Genomic DNA, 21894 nt, shown 5'->3' with positions numbered 1-21894 from the left:
TTAAATAAAAACAAATTTCATTACATTCACTTTACTCTCATTATTATTATTATTATTTCTGAGGGTGTCCAGAATATAACCATGCGTGTCACTTTTGCATGGATGTTTTTAGTTAGATGAAATACTTAATGTCACGGTTTATCAGACTGCCACAGAGTGTCTGACAGCCATAAAACAAGTAAACAAACTATGATCACACCTATGGCCAAACAAAAAAATATAACCATATGAGCTAGGTCACTAGCGGACGTGTGTGGAAAGAAGGGGTGTTTTAATTTGCATATCATGCATATTCACACGCCCTGTCATATTCAAAAATAGTAAACGTGTAATATTCGAGAAGTATTCAGAGACTTTTATTAAACAATAATGTGCTGGTTATTATTTCATGGGTTAAAATGGAATTTTCGAGGCTGTGTAAATTTCGGCGTCCCCTACGGCAGTCTCAGTGGTTCAATCCAATACATGCTAACGGTATAATAGGCGTGAAAGCAGGCTGCGTCCCAAACCGCAAACTAGTCAACTCAGTAGTGTGTGTGTTTCTATTCATAGAGTATATGAATAAGTTGGCTTGTTTCAGGCTGCTGTTTGCGGTTTGGGACGCGACCGCAAGCTTAATGTTATCAAACAGGCTGGTTTCACGAGGAAATATAGAAATCTAACTCGGCTTCATTTGAAAGTAAACGAATCCGTTAACGGGATTTTAATTTTTATTTTAATTCAAACGTCACCGGAGTCGCTCGAGCGCAGCCGTTTGCGTTCTGGACGTCCATCCGGTCGTGCACGCGCACACTCCGGGAACGCGCACGAGAGGAGGAAATTGGTATCCATGGAAACGCAGAGCGGAGAAAAGGCGTAGCAAGGAAAGCTAATGACGGTTTAAACACTCCGTGTAACCGGAACTCCACCCGGCCAGTGCTGAAGAACCGGCTCGGTGATGGTGTTGATGCCGCTGAGCGACTTTTTCAAGCAAAAGGACCGAAGATGACCGACAGAGCCGGGGGCAGTAGGACCGCGGGGGAGGACTCCGGAATTATCCGCCGGAGGAGGATGCAGGTGAGCTGAGCACACTTCCGGTTTGACACCGGAATTGCAGGAACTTTAAAAACATTATTAAAAAAGAAAGTACAAAACATCATTATCTTATTAAATATGAAGAAGAACAGAGAAATTATCAAAGGGAACAATCTGATTAAAAATCTAGGATAATACAAAATTGAAAATAGAATTATTATTATTATTATTATTATTATTATTATATAAAACTTTATTGATGCCTTTGGGAGGGTTCTCTCAGGGAAATTAAGATTCCAGCAGCATCATTACAGGATAAATAGAGGAAAACTAATAGATAAATTAAAATAAATTATTTACATATACAAATATAAAAAGAATAAGATATGGGGAAGAGAGGAAGGGGGGGCGGTGGCAGGAAAGATATTGCACATTATATTGCACATTGTCCAGTATTGCTTATTGTCAGGCTAGGCTACTACTCCTTCCCATCCTCTGTCCTCCCGTTACCCCTCCTCCACCCCAGAGAGGAGTTGTACAGTCTGATGGCGTGAGGGACAAAGGAGTTTTTAAGTCTGTTCGTCCTGCACTTGGGAAGGAGCATTCTGTCACTGAACAGGCTCCTCTGGTTGCTGATGACGGTGTGCAGAGGGTGACTGGCATCGTCCATGATGTTCAGTAGTTTGTCCATAGTCCTCTTCTCTGCCACTGTCACCAGAGAGTCCAGCTTCATGCCGACCACAGAGCCGGCCCGCCTGATCAGTTTGTCCAGCCTGGATGTGTCCTTTATTATTATTTAACTAGACAAGTTATTTGGCCAAGACAGGCAGCAGCACAGTTAACAAAACATCCAGTGGTGCATAAATATGACCTAAACTTCATCAGATTTTCACACAAGTCCTAAAAGTAGATAAAGAGAACCCAGTTAAACAAATGAGACAAAAATATTATACTTGGTCATTTATTTATTGAGGAAAATGATCCAATATTACACATCTGTGGGGCGGCACGGTGGTGTAGTGGTTAGCACTGTCGCCTCACAGCAAGAAGGTCCGGGTTCGAGCCCCGTGGCCGGCGAGGGCCTTTCTGTGCGGAGTTTGCATGTTCTCCCCGTGTCCACGTGGGTTTTCTCCGGGTGCTCCGGTTTCCCCCACAGTCCAAAGACATGCAGGTTAGGTTAACTGGTGACTCTAAATTGACCGTAGGTGTGAATGTGAGTGTGAATGGTTGTCTGTGTCTATGTGTCAGCCCTGTGATGACCTGGTGACTTGTCCAGGGTGAACCCCGCCTTTTGCCCGTAGTCAGCTGGGATAGGCTCCAGCTTGCCTGCGACCCTGTAGAACAGGATAAAGTGGCTAGAGATAATGAGATGAGATTCCATGTCTGTGAGTGGCAAAAGTATTAGCAGTTAATTTGAAGGTGAAATTCGAGTCAGGTGTTTTCGATCAATGGGATGGCAATCAGGTGTGAGTGGGCGCCCTGTTTTATTTAAAGAACAGGGATCTATCAAAGTCTGATCTTCACAACACGTTTGTGGAAGTGTATCATAGCACGAACAAAGGAGATTTCTGAGGACCTCAGAAAAAGCGTTGTTGATGCTCATCAGGCTGGAAAAGGTTACAAAACCATCTCTAAAGAGTTTGGACTCCACCAATCCACAGTCAGACAGATTGTGTAGAAATGGAGGAAATTCAAGACCCCAGGAGTGGTCGACCAACAAAGATCACTCCAAGAGCAAGGCGTGTAATAGTCGGCAAGGTCGCAAAGGACCCCAGGGTAACTTCTAAGCAACTGAAGGCCTCTCTCACATTGGCTAATGTTAATGTTTATGAGTCCACCATCAGGAGAACACTGAACAACAATGGTGTGCATGGCAGGGTTGCAAGGAGAAAGCCACTGCTCTCCAAAAACAACATTGCTGCTCGTCTGCAGTTTGCTAAAGATCACGTGGACAAGCCAGAAGGCTACTGGACAAATGTTTTGTGGACGGATGAGACCAAAATAGAATTTTTTGGTTTAAATGAGAAGCGTTATGTTTGGAGAAAGGAAAACACTGCATCTTTCGATTGCGTTCATTATATCTTATATTGAATATAGTTAGTTTTTGTTTTTTTTCTTTTTTATCAGACATCTAATTTTTGGGTTTGTTTACCTGACATGTTTCGACGTACAACTTCCGTCTTCCTCAGAGTGTCACTGGATGTTATTGACAGACAGTATAAGGCGTGACCGACCTGTCAAACCAGACAGGAAGGCCATGCCTTCAGAAACAGCAGCTGATAAAAGATGCGTCACCAATAACATCCGGTGACACTCTGAGGAAGACGGAAGTTGTACGTCGAAACGTCAGGTAAACAAACCCAAAAATTAGATGTCTGATAAAAAAGAAAAAAAAACAAAAAAAACCCACTGCATTCCAGCATAAGAACCTTATACCAACTGTGAAACATGGTGGTGGTAGTATCATGGTTTGGGCCTGTTTTGCTGCATCTGGGCCAGGACGGCTTGCCATCATTGATGGAACAATGAATTCTGAATTATACCAGCGAATTCTAAAGGAAAATGTCAGGACATCTGTCCATGAACTGAATCTCAAGAGAAGGTGGGTCATGCAGCAAGACAACGACCCTAAGCACACAAGTCATTCTACCAAAGAATGGTTAAAGAAGAATAAAGTTAATGTTTTGGAATGGCCAAGTCAAAGTCCTGACCTTAATCCAATCGAAACGTTGTGGAAGGACCTGAAGTAAGCAGTTCATGTGAGGAAACCCACCAACATCCCAGAGTTGAAGCTGTTCTGTATGGAGGAATGGGCTAAAATTCCTCCAAGCCGGTGTGCAGGACTGATCAACAGTTACCGCAAACGTTTAGTTGCAGTTATTGCTGCACAAGGGGGTCACACCAGATACTGAAAGCAAAGGTTCACAGACTTCTGCCACTCACAGATATGTAATATTGGATCATTTTCCTCAATAAATAAATGACCAAGTATAATATTTTTGTCTCATTTGTTTAACTGGGTTCTCTTTATCTACTTTTAGGCCTTGTGTGAAAATCTGATGATGTTTTAGGTCATATTTATGCAGAAATATAGAAAATTCTAAAGGGTTCACAAACTTTCAAGCACCACTGTAGAGATTATATACAGGCCTTTCAATTACATAATAATTTGTGCTACGCTCTATTTCTGAATTTGGGCTTTTTCCGTCATGGTACAGGGTAATTTGGGCTTTTCTGCATGCGCAAAGTGCTGTTTTCCCAGCGCTCTGTGTTTCAACCTGTTTCTGCTTTTTTTTTTTTTTTTTAGCTACAAAGTTATGAGTAAATAAAGAAATCTATGAATGTTATTGTAAAGTTCCCTACGTGTGGGTGGAGCACAGAGGACGGCAGGACAGAGATCGGGGTAAATAGCGGCTTTATTGCCAAACTTTTCAGTCTAACAATTTGTATACTTTTAATACACAGAGAGACACACATGCACTAGCGTCTCGCTCAGGGATCAGCCCTCCTCTGCTCTCAGCTCTCCCTCTTTGAATCGGGCGCGGTCACTGGGAAGACACACAAACACAGGTGAATTGCTCTCAGGTGTAGTGATTCTGCCACTTACCTTCCCTGACTCCGCCCTCCTGTCACAGACCGGCGCTTGACCACGCCCCTGCTGCCACATACCCCCACCGCCCGACTCAGGCCGGGCGGCTGTCCGTTGGCATCTTTCATGCGGTGGAGCCACTGGAGGGGCGCGTGGTCCGAACAGAGGGTGAAAGGGCGCCCCAGCAGGTAGTACCGGAGGGCGAGGACCGCCCACTTGATGGCCAGACACTCTTTTTCTATGGTGCTGTAGCGCCCCTCACGCACCGACAGCTTCCTGCTGATGTACAGGACAGGGCGGTCCTCCCCCTCCACCTCCTGGGACAAAACCGCCCCCAGCCCTCTATCCGACGCATCGGTCTGCAATATAAAGGGGAGAGAAAAGTCAGGGGAGTGTAGAAGTGGCCCCCCACACAGTGCAGCCTTTACCTCAGAAAAAGCCCACTGGCACTGCTCCGTCCACTGGACCGGATCTGGTGCCCCCTTTTTAGTGAGATCAGTCAGCGGGCTGGTGACGTCCGAATAATTAGGTATAAACCTACGATAATAGCCAGCCAGCCCCAGGAACTGTCTCACCCCCTTTTTGGTCTTGGGCCTCGGGCAGGCCGCAATTGCTGTGGCCGCATAGGTGGCGTGGGGGCGGAGGACCCTGCCCATCAGCCGCTGAAATGTAGCGGGCGCCCCAAACAGCCCAAACGGAAGTGTGATGAATTGGTGTAACCCAAACGGTGTGGAAAAGGCCGTTTTTTCTCGGGATAGTGGAGTCAAGGGGATCTGCCAATATCCCTTCGTCAAATCCAGTGTCGAATAAAAGCGAGCCGTGCCTAATCGATTGAGCAACTCATCAATACGAGGCATTGGGTACGCGTCGAATTTAGACACCGCGTTGACTGACTTTTCTATAGTCCACACAGAACCGGACCGACCCGTCGGCCTTGGGTACCAAGACCACCGGGCTGCTCCAGTCACTGTGGGACTCCTCGACGATGCCCATTTCGAGCATGGTCTGAAGTTCTTCCTGAACCACCTTTTTTTTTGTGTTCGGGTAGCCTGTAAGGGTGGCTATGTACTACCACCCCCGGGGGCGTCTCTATGTGGTGCTCTGAGGTTAGTGCGACCGGGCAGGGGCGAGAACACATCCGAAAACTCGGTCTGCAACTGGGCGACCTCCGTGAGTTGGGTCGGGGAGAGGTGGTCTCCACAGGGGACCGGAGAGGTACGTGATGCCAATGTCCCTTTTTGAACCTCTGGCCCCAGCTCTGCCTTCTCCGGAACCACCGACACCAACGCCACGGGGACCTCCTCATTCCAGAGTTTAAGCAGATTGAGGTGGTAAATCTGTAGCGCCCCACCCCTGTCCGTTCGCCTCACCTCATAGTCGATGTCCCCGACTCGCCGTGTGACCTCAAAGGGTCCTTGCCACTTGGCGATCAATTTAGAGCTTGACGTGGGCAACAGTACGAGTACCTTATCTCCCGGTGTGAACTCCCTAAGGCGCGTACCCTTGTTGTATAGGCGGGCTTGCCGTTCTTGGGCCTGCCGCAAATTCTCCTGGGTTAAGTGGGTGAGCGTGTGGAGTTTTGCGCGCAGGTCCATAACGTATTGAATTTAGTTCTTACTTTGTGAAGGTCCCTCCTCCCAATTTTCCCGCAGCACGTCTAGAATTCCGCACGGCTTACGCCCATACAATAATTCGAACGGGGAGAAGCCCGTGGAGACTTGGGGGACCTCTCACACTGAGAACAACAAGGGCTCGAGCCACTTATCCCAATTACGTGCGTCCTCACTTATAAATTTTTTAATGATATTTTTGAGGGTGCGATTGAACCGTTCTACTAAACCGTCCGTTTGTGGGTGATACACGCTGGTGCGGATCGGCTTAATTCCTAATAACCCATACAGTTCACGCAGTGTCCGTGACATAAATGTAGTGCCTTGATCAGTCAGAATCTCTTTCGGGATTCCGACTCGGGAGATGATGTGGAAGAGTGCCTTCGCAATACTGCGTGCTGAGATATTGCACAGAGGCACTGCTTCCGGGTATCGCGTTGCATAGTCCACCAGGACTAATATAAAGTGGTACCCTCATGCTAACCGATCTAATGGCCCGACGAGATCCATCCCAATTCTTTCGAACGGGGTCTCGATTAAAGGTAGAGGGCGCAAAGGCGCTTTTGGAATGGCCGCTGGATTTACTAATTGGCATTCGCGGCACGCTGTACACCACCTACGGACATCGCCGCGAATCCCCAGCCAATAGAATCGGGCCATTATTCGGGCTAGTGTCTTATCCTGCCCTAGGTGTCCAGCCATGGGATTAAAGTGAGCCACCTGGAATACCAACTCCCGGCGGCTCTTTGGAATTAAAAGCTGCGTGACTTGCTCTTTCGTCTGAGTGTCCTGCGTCACTCGGTATAATCTATCCTTCATAATAGAGAAATAGGGAAAGGATGGGGTGGCGTTCGGCGGGAGCGTTTGACCATCGATTACTCTCACTTGGTCAAACACATGTCACAGAGTCTCATCTCGCGATTGTTCTAATGGGAAATCCGCGAGGGATTCCCCAATAGAGAGAGGAGGAGCCGGCGGCTCCTCACTCTGACGCGGAGATGACGTAGACGGCTCTGCGACAGCTGCTCCCACCAAAGCGACCCCGGGACCTCCCCCTGTCAAATGGCAGGACCCACTCTTTACTAAGCGTGTCATTAACCCCCGAAATCCCGGCCAATCAGTCCCCAAAATCAAAGAGTGGGTAAGTCAAGGATTAACCGCCGCCTTCACTATAAATTTTTCCCCTCTGAAGAAAATGTGGACCGACACCAAAGGGTAGCTGTGAACATCCCCGTGCACACACACAACACCTTCACCCCCTGTGCTTCCCCCAGTGCCTCGTTTTGCACCAGGCTTTGGCGAATTGAGGTCTGATTACAACCCGAATCCACCAATGCCTGATATGTAGCCCCTTGGATACTCACCGGTATGCGATACACTCCGGCCCGATCGAGGGCGGCCTCTGGCGCGTCGGGGATCCGAACCACCGTGCCCACTTCCATTGCCGTGCACTGTTGTTGAAGGTGGCCTGGCTCCCCGCAACGCCAGCAAACCGGCCCGGGCTTTCCCTCTGCACCGGTGTTCTGGGGCTCACTCACCTGAGGGGGGGAGACAGACACAGAAGGGAGAAACGGGAGGGCACCGCGGATGCGGCGGGCCGGCTGGGGTGGAGCTGGCCCCCGCCTCCGCGGTGGGGGAATGGGGCGAGGACGGGACACAGAAGGAGGGGGGGAGAGAGAGAGAGGAGGAGAGAAAGGTCGACGTTGTCTGCTGTCCTGCCGCCGGAACAGCCGCCAAATGATCCTCCGCCAGCTCGACTGCCTGATCCAGCGACGCCGGGCAGTGGCACTGGACCCACTCCGCGGTTCCTGCTGGTAAGCGGGCGATGAATTGTTCCAGCACCACCTGGTCGATGATTCCCTCGGCGTCGCGGTCGTTGGCCCTCAACCACCGCCAGCAGGCGTCCCGGAGCTGCTGGCCGAACGCGAACGGCCGGCCAACTTCCTCCAAACGTAGAGCGCGGAAACGCTAGCGCTGTTGCTCCGGCGTGTGCCCCACGCGCTGGAGGACGGCCCGGCGGAGGTCCGCGTAGGCCAGCCGGCGGTCGGCGGGGAGCTGTAGCGCGGCCAGCTGTGCCTCTCCCGTTAGGAGGGGGAGGAGGCGCGCCGCGCGCTGCTCCATCGGCCACCCCAAGGCTTCTGCGACCTGTTCAAACAGCGTGATGAACGCCTCAGGGTCGTCCTGCAGGCCCATCTTGGTGACGGTGAGGGGAGACGGGCCCGCAGCCGGAGCGCTGGTGGACCCCGCCGACGCGAGGAGGTGCCGGAACGCCTCGCGGTCTTCCTGCTGGGCCAGCACCAGGGCTTCGAAGCACCGCTCTTGTTCCTTCCGGAGTGTGACGAGCGCCTGGTGCTAGCTTTGCTGGGCCGTGGCGAGGGTGTGGACCAGGTCGGCGAACGGGGAGGATTCCATGGGACTGCTTGGTTGGTGCTCCACTCTGGTCCCGGGTTTCGGCACCACTGTAAGGTTCCCTACGTGTGGGTGGTGCACAGAAGACGGCAGGACAGAGATCGGGGTAAATGGCGGCTTTATTGCCAAACTTTTCAGTCTAACAATTTGTATACTTTTAATACACAGAGAGACACACATGCACTAGTGTCTCGCTCAGGAATCAGCCCTCCTCTGCTCTCAGCTCTCCCTCTTTAAATCGGGCGCGGTCACTGGGAAGACACACAAACACAGGTTAATTGCTCTCAGGTGTCGTGATTCTGCCACTTACCTTCCCTGACTCCGCCCTCCTGTCACAGACCAGCGCTTGACCACGCCCCCGCTGCCACAGTTATTTTTACCTTTATTGCAAAATGTCTACAGCATTTATCCCTTTTGATGTACGTGTACATGACAAAAATAATTAGAATATAGTTAGTTAGTATTTAAAAGATGTGTTGGGGCCTGGAGGAAAGGAGCCTGTGAATGAAAAAGCAAGTTCTGTGCTGTTACCATCAAAGAGACAAACCTGTAGCAGACCTGCGACACAAAAGGTTTTTCAGTCACATCACAAGAATCGGCAGCGCAATTCTCAGCATGTAGTCATGGAAAAGATCTGAGTTTAAATGAAAGGCCAGTGTCTCAGACTATCATCAACAAGACGACCAAGCTCCAAGTCACTGATTCCACCCGCACTTACACAACTGTGTGGATTTAAGATGCAAGCTGTATTTTAAATACACACAGTCGTGTCCTGAATAGCTCTTTAATTCAGTCTTTTACCTGATTTACCTAATGTGGAAATCCCGCTCTGGTTACTGGTATGCGAGTCTTGCTCCTCCACGAAATCAGGGCGTGCCGATCGCCATTGATGGAGAATTCATGCTCTGCATGAGGCTTACGGATAGTTCGACAAACCCAGAACAACATGGGAATGGTGCGGATTTCGCGTCACCTATGAGAAATACACAATAATTCTCGATAATTTCTGTGTTTTTAAATAAGAAAGTCAAGACATTGGGTTTTATGCAGCCAAGTTTATTTAATCAACATTTCGTGGTTTTTATTTTTTTTTACTTTTGGTAGCATATTTTGGGTGCTTGACCTTAATTTGGGCGCCTACGACGTTATCCGTCGCAGGTTTCATTCTCTCATATATATATAAAATGAGAGAGAGCGGCGGCTACAATTATCGACAGTCTATAATTGACACCTTTTCAAATTTACCAATAAAAAACAAATTTACAAAGGTGAGTTTCAGTTCCAACAGTTATTTGTTAATTAATCAACCAGAAGACCCGCCTCACACTTTGATCTTGTCATCTGATGACACAGTTTGTTACCTGAGATGGAATTTTTTTTTTTAGCACGATCAGCAATTTTTCAGAAAAGTCAGACGTTATCATCGCATGATGGAAAGATCATGAACATGTTTTTACTGATCAAATTCACCGATAGGGCGGCACAGTGGTGTAGTGGTTAGCGCTGTCACCTCAAGAAGGTCTGGGTTCGAGCCCCGTGGCCGGCGAGGGCCTTTCTGTGCGGAGTTTGCATGTTCTCCCCGTGTCCGCGTGGGTTTCCTCCGGGTGCTCCGGTTTCCCCCCACAGTCCAAAGACATGCAGGTTAGGTTAACTGGTGACTCTAAATTGACCGTAGGTGTGAATGTGAGTGTGAATGGTTGTCTGTGTCTATGTGTCAGCCCTGTGATGACCTGGCAACTTGTCCAGGGTGTACCCTGCCTTTCGCCCGTAGTCAGCTGGGATAGGCTCCAGCTTGCCTGCGACCCTGTAGAACAGGATAAAGCGGCTAGAGATAATGAGATGAGATGAGAAATTCACCGATATATATATTTTCTCTCCGTGCTCTCACGGAAGGCAGTCGCATTTCTCTGCGTCTCCTCCCCTTATCTTCCCTGCTTTGCTCCTCTCGTCTCGTCTGTCTACTGTCTATACTTTTGAGAGACTCTCTCTGCACTGCTCTCCAAACTAAAAAAATCATGGAATTGATAAACTGGTTTCTCAATGCAATTGACACAATTTTCTCGACAAGGAGCCTGGGTTCGGGGGAACCAGCCTGTCCTGTCGGAACGTTCGCATCTGGCTCCATGATGGACGCGTGGGAGAAGTGGCAGGTCGTGTGCCTGGCGGTTCTTTCTGTGGAGGACATTGAAGACATCTACCTATTCGGAACCATGATCACAGGACTTTTGCTGATTGGATTAGGCATTGCCCTGGTTTATCAAGGAAATCAGAAAACGGTGACAGCTGTCCAAAGCCCCATAAAGCTGCCCGACATGATTGAAGCGGTGGGCAGAGCGGTGGGCACTCAGACTGTGGCTATTCAGAACTTGAACCGCAACATGGATAACATCATGGAGAAGCTTTTGGCTTTGCAAAGGAAAATGGATCGATTCGGAGACCAGAATGGACAAACAGAGTAGTCGTGTAAAAGAATGCATCTATTTGCCCCAAGACCAATCTTATCTACTTTCGGCCCCCTCAGACAACACTGGCCTCGGTCAAGGCCATTGCTGGGACAACAACTCTCCCTGAAGATCACGGCAGTGAGACGCTCTTGCATTCCTTCCCCCACTTCTCACGGTTGCTGCTTTTTACCCCCAGTGTGACAAGCGGGTGCACAACCAGCGCCGTCATGGCTGCAGGAACAGATGGCTGCTTGCTTGCGCTAGGTTACCTCCACCCCTCCACCCTCAAGTCCCGAGTTTTCATGTTGTAAAGTGTACTTATTTTGTGCTTATGTGCTGAGGTGTTTTTTAATGTTCCCACACTGTACTCCCCACAGGAGCATAGTGTGGGGGTTGCTTTTTCTCCTCCCCTCTCCTCATGTTACTCTGTACTTTTCTTTCCATCCCTGTCTTCCTGTCCTGTCTACTCCCCCTCTGTCAGTTGTATGTATGTGTATATGTACGGACGGGTTGACAGCTAATTTCGCTGGTACTTGTGACTAGTGACAATAAAGGGTTCGTTCATTCATTCATTTCATGATCTCTTTGTTGAAACTTACTTTGTTTCTGACGCTTTCATTTGACAGTCGCCATTTTGTATCTAAACGTGCGTTTGAGAAGTCACGTGTCGTGAGGTGTCGATAATAGTGATCACTTTCACCGGTGCCCACCATTATCGACACCCTGTGGAATTAAGGGACATTTACAACTGTTATGGCTCGATCTTTGTGTAACATTATTGAAGTAGATGAAGTACTTTAAAAAAAAATAAGTGCTGTGATTTATATATATATATATTTTTTTCTGATTCATAACAGAATGGAATGTTTATAGAGTATTTGGAATCTGATTGCAATAAATAGAATTAGAGCAGAATTAAATTCCGCGCATATAAAAAATTACACGCTTGAAATATTCAGATTTTTCTATTTATTCAAAAAATGTATATATTTTTTGCAGTTTGTTGTAAATATCTACCACATATTACGATATCAGGAGACATTTTATATTTTGGTTCAAGGAATGACGTGCGACCTTTGACCTGGATTTTCATGCGGTTACAATCTCAATTGCCTGTTGGCATTTATTGGTAAACGACAAAACTAGAAATTAATACAAACAACAACGAATGATTAACAAAATGTGATCTACGAAAATACTTCAAAATTGGAACAAAAAGATTTTCTGCCGCAGGTTAAACATTATCAGTTCATTTGTTTACAAACATTAGAATGACTTCCTCATTTACGTAAACACCAACATCCATATATTTTATATAAAAGATAAGTCTATGTAAAACAAATTTTAAATAAAAACTATGCTTTGTTAACTTAATACCACATACCGATTTATTTTTTGATAAATAATCATCTGGGTGTCTAACTGCGGAACGGTGTCCCGTGATCTGATACGCTAAGTAAAGGGGAGTCCCATATACGATTCGTACATTGGGGGAGTGCCTGTTAGAGAGCGCACTTGTCCTGGGCCATCGGCATAGTGAGGTAGGGTGGCCAGTTCCTTTCCTCGCCGCCTTTAACTTCCCCAGTGTTTCCACCAGGTCCCCATTCACTGCTGGGTGGACAGGGAGCGAGCCCCAGATCCCCGTCGAGCCGAGGCTCGGACCAGGGACCATTCGCTTAGCGGTCAAGCGCTCTAACCACTTGGCCACCTACGCTCCGATACGCTAAGTAATCGGGAATCAACTCATTTTTCTTCCCAGTGGAATTTTGAGTAATTAAGATCGTTAAGGTGTTGATAATTGTAGCCACCGCTCTGCTCCAACAAACAATACAGTACACACTAACGCTACAAAAACTCACACTGGGGCTCGTTTATCAAGGTGGATATTTATTTGTAAACCAATATTTAATCGTATGAGCGTTTACACAAGAAATGTGGTATTCGTGAAAATCCTGTAGATTCTGAAAAATGTTCGTAGCCTACTCGTGCTCCTGAGTACTACGTATAGCACTGTGCAAAAGTCTTAAGACAAATAAACAAGCAATAATAATAATAACAAATAAAAACATACATACTGTCATTAAGTCATGTTTTGCACCTTAAGCCTAGGTCACAACCAGATGTACGATTTTTTTGGCTGTGCGATTTTTGGCGTTTCCAAATCGCTGCGTTTTTTTTGTTCGTGGAGAAAGACGCACGTTGGCCGTAAGTTTGTCTTGCAACCTGAAAAAAACGTAAGCACCCGTAGAGTTTGTTTGACATGACAAAGAACCTCTGCGGCCGGTCTGCGGCCAGTCTACGGCTCGAAAATCAGCACATCACACGCGCGCCCTCTGTGCGTTTCTTGCACGTACAGTAGACCGGCCGTAGGAGCACGTACGGCCGGTTGTGACCGAGGCTTTAGAGTTAGTTTATCTATCTATCTATCTATCTATCTATCTATCTATCTATCTATCTATCTATCTTCTGTTCAGTACTGCCCCTTTTGCACAGTTTTTATCTTCATTTATCACAATTCTTGTTTTTAGCACTATTAATGCACATTCTCCTGTATAAAGCACATACATTGATTTATATTTTTTTATCATTACATTTTTATCTGTAGATTAGGTTAGATTCAACTTTATTGTTATTGCACATGTCACAGGTACAGGCAACGAAATGCAAATTGCATCTAACCGGAAGTGCATAGCAGTAAATAACAAGTGTAATATGCAAATATAACTGTACAGGAATTACAGGGTATGGAATGGTATAATAATATGATAGATATTTACAGTATGTACAAATGTGCAATATGAACTATCATGCAATGGTATGGTATGATACAGATATTTTCAGTATATAATAAACAGTGGTGCAAATGGTAATAGTGCAGTGATTAGTGTAGTGAAGTCAGTTCAAGTCAATTCAGTTTGTACGGGGTGTGTGTGTGGAGGAGGGGACCGTGGGGGGGCGGAGTTCAGCAGTGAGACAGCTGAAGGAAAAAACTGTCCCTGAACCTGGTGGTTTTAGTCCGAAGGTTCCTGTAGCGCCTTCCAGAGGGCAGGAGAGTGAATAGTTTGTGTGCTGGGCGGCAGGAGTCTTTGTTGATGTTTATGGCTCTCCTGAGACATAGCTTCCTGTAGATCAGGGGTGTCAAACTCAAGGCCCGCGGGCCCAATCCAGCTCGCGATAATTTCATATGGCTATTATTAATGGCCCACCAGTAAATAGCACTCCCACCACTCATACTATGCACTGCAACAGCTGCCACGCAGGTCAAGACCTGCACACCAACCCATTTTCTCACACTGCCAATGGCACATTGATCAGTGGTCAGCGGATAAAAGCATCGGTCAGCACTTTTTACAGTGACATTTAAGCTAGCCTGACCCCCAAAAAGTGGCCAAACGAAAAGTGGACTTTGAAAACAGGGATTTTCAAAACAGCTGGGAGGCAGAGTACCTGTTCGCTGGCATCGGAGGTAAACCTGTCTGTCTTGTTTGTGGAGCTAATGTGGCCGTAATTAAAAAATATAACATCAACAAGAACCATCTGCAGCTCAACACCTCGAAAACCAAGGAGCTGGTCATTGACTTTGGGAGGTCCAGACCAAGGTCACGACCAGTTCTGATCGAGGGAGTCGAGGTGGAGGCTGTGGATTCTTACAAGTACCTTGGGCTGTGGCTGGACAGCAAGCTGGACTGGACTTGCAACACCAATCACTTATACAGGAAGGGACAGAGCAGGCTATTCTTCCTTAGGAGGCTGCGGTCCTTTAACATCTGCAGGAAACTCCTGTGGATGTTCTACCAGTCTGTGGTCGCCAGTGTCCTGTTTTACACCGTGGTGTGCTGGGGGTGCAGCACATCCAAGAAGGACACATCCAGGCTGGACAAACTGATCAGGCGGGCCGGCTCTGTGGTCGGCGTGAAGCTGGACTCTCTGGTGACGGTGGCAGAGAAGAGAACTATGGACAAACTATTGAACATCATGGACGATGCCAGCAGGGGTGATAGCGTTCCGGCGCTGCGCCGGATTTCCGGCGCGCCGTGGCTGGGGGAAAAAAAAAAAAACTAGTTCGCCCATTGTCCTGTGTCATTCTGAGATGCGCAGATAGACAGTAAAGGGAATTCCGAATTCCCTTTACTGTCTATCTGCGCATCTCAGAATGACACCGGACAATGGGCGAACTAGATTTTTAAATTTTTTTCCCCAGCCACGGCGCGCCGGAAATCCGGCGCAGCGCGCCGGAACGCTATCACCCCTGTGCCAGCCAGCCTCTGCACACCATCATCAGCAACCAGAGGAGCCTGTTCAGTGACAGAATGCTCCTTCCCAAGTGCAGGATGAACAGACTTAAAAACTCCTTTGTCCCTCACGCCATCAGACTGTACAACTCCTCTCTGTCCTCCTGTTACCCCCCCCCAGAGGACGGGAAGGAGCAGTAGCCTAGCCTGACAAAAAGCGATACTGGACAATGTGCAATATAATGTGCAATACCTCTCCTGCTGGACTCCCCCCCCCTTATTATTTTTTATATTTGTATATGCAAATGCTTAATTTAATTTACCTAGAAGTTTTCTCTATTTTCTTTTCTCTGTTTATCCTGTAATGATGCTGCTGGAATTTTAATTTCCCTGAGGGAACCCTCCCAAAGGCATCAATAAAGTTCAATCTAATCTAATCTCTAATAAGACAGCATTATGAGACAAAACATCAGGACAAGTACAAAAACCTGGACATACAGCAGAAGCTACAGAAGGCAGGAGAGTTGAAAAAGAGTCTGGTGTTACAGCAAGCTATGTTCACAAAAGCAAAATCACAAAGTGAAGCTGCCGTGAAAGCTAGTTTTGTAGTGGCAGAAGAGATGGCCAGATCAGCCCGGCCTTTTACGGAGGGACAGTTTTTGAAGCGCTGCACGATTAAAGTGTGCAACGTCTTGCGTCCAGATAAAAAGCAAGCGTTTTCAAATACAACCCCAATTCCAAAAAAGTTGGGACAAAGTACAAATTGTAAATAAAAACGGAATGCAATGATGTGGAAGTTTCAAAATTCCATATTTTATTCAGAATAGAACATAGATGACATATCAAATGTTTAAACTGAGAAAATGTATCATTTAAAGAGAAAAATTAGGTGATTTTTAAATTTCATGACAACAACACATCTCAAAAAAGTTGGGAGAAGGCCATGTTTCCCACTGTGAGACATCCCCTTTTCTCTTTACAACAGTCTGTAAACGTCTGGGGACTGAGGAGACAAGTTGCTCAAGTTTAGGGATAGGAATGTTAACCCATTCTTGTCTAATGTAGGATTCTAGTTGCTCAACTGTCTTAGGTCTTTTTTGTCGTATCTTCCGTTTTGTGATGCGCCAAATGTTTTCTATGGGTGAAAGATCTGGACTGCAGGCTGGCCAGTTCAGTACCCGGACCCTTCTTCTACGCAGCCATGATGCTGTAATTGATGCAGTATGTGGTTTGGCATTGTCATGTTGGAAAATGCAAGGTCTTCCCTGAAAGAGACGTCGTCTGGATGGGAGCATATGTTGCTCTAGAACCTGGATATACCTTTCAGCATTGATGGTGTCTTTCCAGATGTGTAAGCTGCCCATGCCACACGCACTAATGCAACCCCATACCATCAGAGATGCAGGCTTCTGAACTGAGCGCTGATAACAAGTTGGGTCGTCCTTCTCCTCTTTAGTCCGAATGACACGGCGTCCCTGATTTCCATAAAGAACTTCAAATTTTGATTCGTCTGACCACAGAACAGTTTTCCACTTTGCCACAGTCCATTTTAAATGAGCCTTGGCCCAGAGAAGACGTCTGCGCTTCTGGATCGTGTTTAGATATGGCTTCTTCTTTGAACTATAGAGTTTTAGCTGGCAACGGCGGATGGCACGGTGAATTGTGTTCACAGATAATGTTCTCTGGAAATATTCCTGAGCCCATTTTGTGATTTCCAATACAGAAGCATGCCTGTATGTGATGCAGTGCCGTCTAAGGGCCCGAAGATCACGGGCACCCAGTATGGTTTTCTGGCCTTGACCCTTACGCACAGGGATTCTTCCAGATTCTCTGAATCTTTTGATGATATTATGCACTGTAGATGATGATGTGTTCAAACTCTTTGCAATTTTACACTGTCGAACTCCTTTCTGATATTGCTCCACTATTTGTCGGCGCAGAATTAGGGGGATTGGTGATCCTCTTCCCATCTTTACTTCTGAGAGCCGCTGCCACTCCAAGATGCTCTTTTTATACCCAGTCATGTTAATGACCTATTGCCAATTGACCTAATGAGTTGCAATTTGGTCCTCCAGCTGTTCCTTTTTTGTACCTTTAACTTTCCCAGCCTCTTATTGCCCCTGTCCCAACTTTTTTGAGATGTGTTGCTGTCATGAAATTTCAAATGAGCCAATATTTGGCATGAAATTTCAAAATGTCTCACTTTCGACATTTGATATGTTGTCTATGTTCTATTGTGAATACAATATCAGTTTTTGAGATTTGTAAATTATTGCATTCCATTTTTATTTTCAATTTGTACTTTGTCCCAACTTTTTTGGAATCGGGGTTGTATAAGTCTCAGCAAAAATACGGTTGCTGATGGGATATGTGAGCTTGCCACTGATTTACAAGCACAGTTGATGGAAAAGGGAAAAGACTTTATTGCATATTCCCTTGCTGTGGATGAGAGCGCCGACAAGACGGACACTGCACAGCTGGCAATCTTCATCCGTGGAATGGACTGCAGTTTATGTGTTGCAGAGGAACTTTTGGGTATTAAACCAACGCATGACACAACCACAGGAAAAGACATATTTGAAGAAGTATGTGTGAATGACATGAAACTGCCCTGGGACAAACTTCCGGGACTGACGACAGACGGCGCACCTGCGATGTGCGGGGAAAAGAGTGGATTGGTGGGACGGATGCGGGAGAAGATGCAGAGGGAGAACTGCACAGGTGAGCTGACCGTGTATCACTGCATCATACACCAGGAAACGCTGTGCAGCAAAGTCCTGAAGATGGAACATGTCATAAGCACCGTAACACAGACCGCTAACTTTATAAGAGGCAAAGATTGAAATCACCGGCAGTTTCAGTCTTTTCTGGAGGAAATACATTCTGAATTTGGTGACGTGCCTTATCACACAGAGGTGCGACGGCTGAGTCGAGAAAAAGTGCTCAGCAGATTTTTCGAGCTGCGTGAGGAAATTTGTCAGTTCATGGAAGTAAAAGAAAAGACTCAACAGGGCTCTGGGATGAAAAGTGGCTGTGCGAGTTGGCCTTTCTGCGCGACATAACGAAGCATCTTAATGCATCAAACCTCCAGCTTCAGGGACGGGACCGTGTGATTACAGACATGCACGACGCAGTGAAAGCTTTTCGAGTCAAGTTGCACCTGTGGGAGACGCAGATGCAAAAAGGGAACTTATGACACTTTCCATGTTGCCAAAAAAAATCACAGACCAGGTCTCCACCACTGTGTTTCCAGCTGCGCTTGTTGCTGATAAACTGCGTACACTGTGCACCGAGTTTACACAGCGCTTTGCCGACTCTGAAGCGCAGAAATGTAACTTTGAACTGATCAGAAGTCCATTTGCAGTCGATGTGGAGAAAGCGCCGGCAACTAATAGAACTCCAGTGTCAGGGGTCGAAATTAACTTTTGAATGTACTTGCCCTCAGGGCAACCAACCCCAAAAATGTACTTGCCCGCATGCATGTATCAGTTGCCCTACTTTTTTGCAGGTTGACTGGGTAAGTAATTTGCATAAAAAGCAATCTGGATGTATATTATAGAGTATGCAAGAAAATATTTCAACTTGTTTTGCCATTGTTTGATTACTGATTGATAGAAATAAAGTTATAACACACTCATATGTGTTTGGTGTTTATTTCATCATGATGAACAGTAAAACAATTAGCTATGACTACTAGTATCTTCTATTAAACATGTTAAACAGTCAGAAAACATCATGTCATTATGGTCAAGTGTAACTGATCAAATCAGAAGTAAAAATCAGTCCAAAAAGACGCTTCGTTCGTTCTAGCCTACGTGACAGTGGCGCCTCGTGTGAATAATCATAATATCATGTAGCGCCATCTTGCGAATGGAAGCGTCAACTACCGCAACAAACCAAAGTCAAGGACAAACGAAAGAGAAGACGGGAAAAATAAAGTTTTCGTTCTGTTTCTGTTAGGAATCACAACAACTTAATTTTTCTTGGTAAAATAGACATTCAAACACAGTTGTCCGACAGACAACTAGTGATAATTTTATTGTTGCCAGAGTATGAGAATGACTTGCCCATGTTCGTCGGTACATGCTTAATTTCGACCCCTGCAGTGTAACGGCACACTGGTGTAGTGGTTAGCACTGTCGCCTCACAGCAAGAAGGTCCTGGGTTCGAGCCCCATGGCCGGCGAGGGCCTTTCTGTGCGGAGTTTGCAGGTTCTCCCCGTGTCTGAGTGGGTTTCCTCCGGGTGCTCCGGTTTCCCCCACAGTCCAAAGACATGCAGGTTAGGCTAACTGGTGACTCTAAATTGACCGTAGGTGTGAATGTGAGTGTGAATGGTTGTCTGTGTCTATGTGTCAGCCCTGTGATGACCTGGCGACTTGTCCAGGGTGTACCCCGCCTTTCGCCCGTAGTCAGCTGGGATAGGCTCCAGCTCGCCTGCAACTCTGTAGGACAGGATAAGCGGCTACAGATAATGGATGGATGACTCTGCGGGGCCCGCACAGTTCCCCTAATTCATTCCTGACACGATGCCCCAACTCCGCCTACATGCTGCTCGAATGTTCTGCATGTTTTGGTAGTACATACCTGTGTGAGCAACTTTTCTCTGTGATAAAGATGAACAAAACCACACAAAAGTCGTCTCACTGATGCATACCTCCACTCCATCCTGAGAGTTTCCACAGCTCAGAGCCTAACCCCAAACATAAATTAACTTGCAGCCAAGAAAAGATGCCAAGCATCTGGCTCAGAGAAATAAAATAAGAGAGAAAACTAAATAGCTTTTTGTTTCTTGTTTCTGGACTTTATGCTGATATCACATCGCAGTTTTTATTTGAAAAATTTGCAAATTTTCATCAACTTTGAAATATTCTTATTAAGCCTGATGTTAGTTTTGAAGAAAAATATAATTTTATATTTTATTTAATGTGTTGAGGAAAAAGTTGTTGTATTCTGGCTATTCAAATTCATATTGCTGATTTAAAACATTGTCAGATTTTGAATGTTCAATAAATGTTAATCCTGTTTGGCCCGCAACTTAGACTGTGTTTTCAATTTTGGCCCATTCTGTGATTGAGTTTGACACCCCTGCTGTAGATGTCCTCAACAGCAGGAAGTGAGGCTCCCACAACACGCTGGGCGATTTTCACCACCCTCTGCAGTGCCTTCCGGTCCGAGACAGAGCAGTTCCCATACTAGACTGTAATACAGTTGGTTAGGATGCTCTCGATGGTACAGCAGTAGAAGTTCACCAGGATGTCTGAAGACCGGTGGTTTTTCTTCAGAGTCCTCAAGAAAAAGAGACCCTGGTGAGCCTTCTTGGCCAAGTTGGAGCAGTTGGTTGTCCAGGTGAGGTCCTGCGAGATGTGGATCCCCAGGAATTTGAAGCTGGTCACACGCTCCACTGCTGCACCGTTGATGTGGATGGGTGTGTGTGTGTGTCAGCATTCCTCCTGAAGTCCACGATGAGCTCCTTGGTCTTATTGGTGTTGAGCAGCAGGTTGTTCTCGCTGCACCACACAGCCAGGTGGTCCATCTCCTCCCTGTAGGCTGACTCCTCGTTGTCCTTAATGAGGCTCATCACTGTGGTGTCATCCGCAAACTTGATGATGGTGTTAGTGTAATGTACAGGTCTGCAGTCATGAGTAAAAAGGGAGTAGAGGAACGGGCTCATCACACAGCCTTGTGGTACACCGGTGTTTAGGATGAGGGTGGAGGAGCAGTGATAGTCTAAATGAACATGTTGGGGCCTGTTGGTTAGAAAATCCAACAACCAGTTGCAGATGGGAGCACCGATGCCCAGATCTGTGAGTTTGGTGAATGCTGTGTTAAATGCTGAACTGAAGTCTATGAACAGCATTATGGCGTATGTGTTGCCATTGTCCAGGTGCGAGAGGACAGAGTGCAGGGCTATGGAGACTGCATCTTCTGTGCTCCTGTTCTTGCGGTAGGCAAATTGGTGGGGTCCAGGGTGAGGGGAAGACAGGATTTGAGATGTGCTAGGACCAGCTGCTCTAAACACTTTGTAATGGTGGGGGTGAGTGCTACTGGACGGTAGTTGTTGAGACATGCTGGAGTGGAGTGTTTTGGTACTGGCACGATGGACGTGGTCTTGAAGCAGGTCGGAACAACAGCACGGGCCAAAGACATGTTGAATAAGTCCGTCAGGACCCCCACCAGCTTCCCAGCACATGCTCTGAGCACACCTCCGGGGATGCCATCAGGGCCTGCAGCTTTGTGTGGATTGATCCTGCTCAGCACTGCTTTGACATCAGTGGGGGAGAGTATAGTCAGCCTTGCCCTGGATGCGGACTCCTGGTTGTCCTTCTCAAACCGAGCATAGAAATTGTTGAGCTCGTTGAGAAAGGAGATATTCGAGGATGGGAGGGAAGGGTTGTTGGACTTGTAGTCGCTGATGACCTGAATGCCTTGCCACATACGTCGAGGGTTGGAGTTGGAGAAATGCTCCTCAACCTTCTGTTTGTAGCAGTGCTTGGCCTTCTTGATGCCACACTTCAGGTCAGCTCTGGCTATACCGTAGGCTTGTACATCTCCTGATCTGAAGGCAGTGTTGCGGGCTTTCAGCAGTAGACGGACAT

General features: G+C 46.8%; 1 protein-coding gene and 1 pseudogene across 2 annotated transcripts in view; both read left to right on the top strand.

Annotated features, from left to right (window-relative positions):
• Window positions 1–565: 565 nt before the first annotated feature.
• mast1a (microtubule associated serine/threonine kinase 1a) overlaps window positions 566–21894 on the top strand; it is a 190622-nt gene continuing 169293 nt past the window's right edge. For both annotated transcript variants that reach the window (XM_060899071.1, XM_060899070.1), the window contains exon 1: window positions 566–1056. In XM_060899071.1, coding sequence (XP_060755054.1) covers window positions 985–1056 — 72 coding nt within the window. In that variant the 5' untranslated portion in view covers window positions 566–984. The remainder of the gene's footprint in view (window positions 1057–21894) is intronic.
• LOC132866548 (general transcription factor II-I repeat domain-containing protein 2-like) lies at window positions 9436–20009 on the top strand (annotated as a pseudogene).

The sequence above is a fragment of the Neoarius graeffei genome, chromosome 18, assembly GCF_027579695.1.
Source record: "Neoarius graeffei isolate fNeoGra1 chromosome 18, fNeoGra1.pri, whole genome shotgun sequence".
Classification (NCBI taxonomy): domain Eukaryota; kingdom Metazoa; phylum Chordata; class Actinopteri; order Siluriformes; family Ariidae; genus Neoarius; species Neoarius graeffei.
This window is presented reverse-complemented; position numbering and strand designations above follow the sequence as displayed.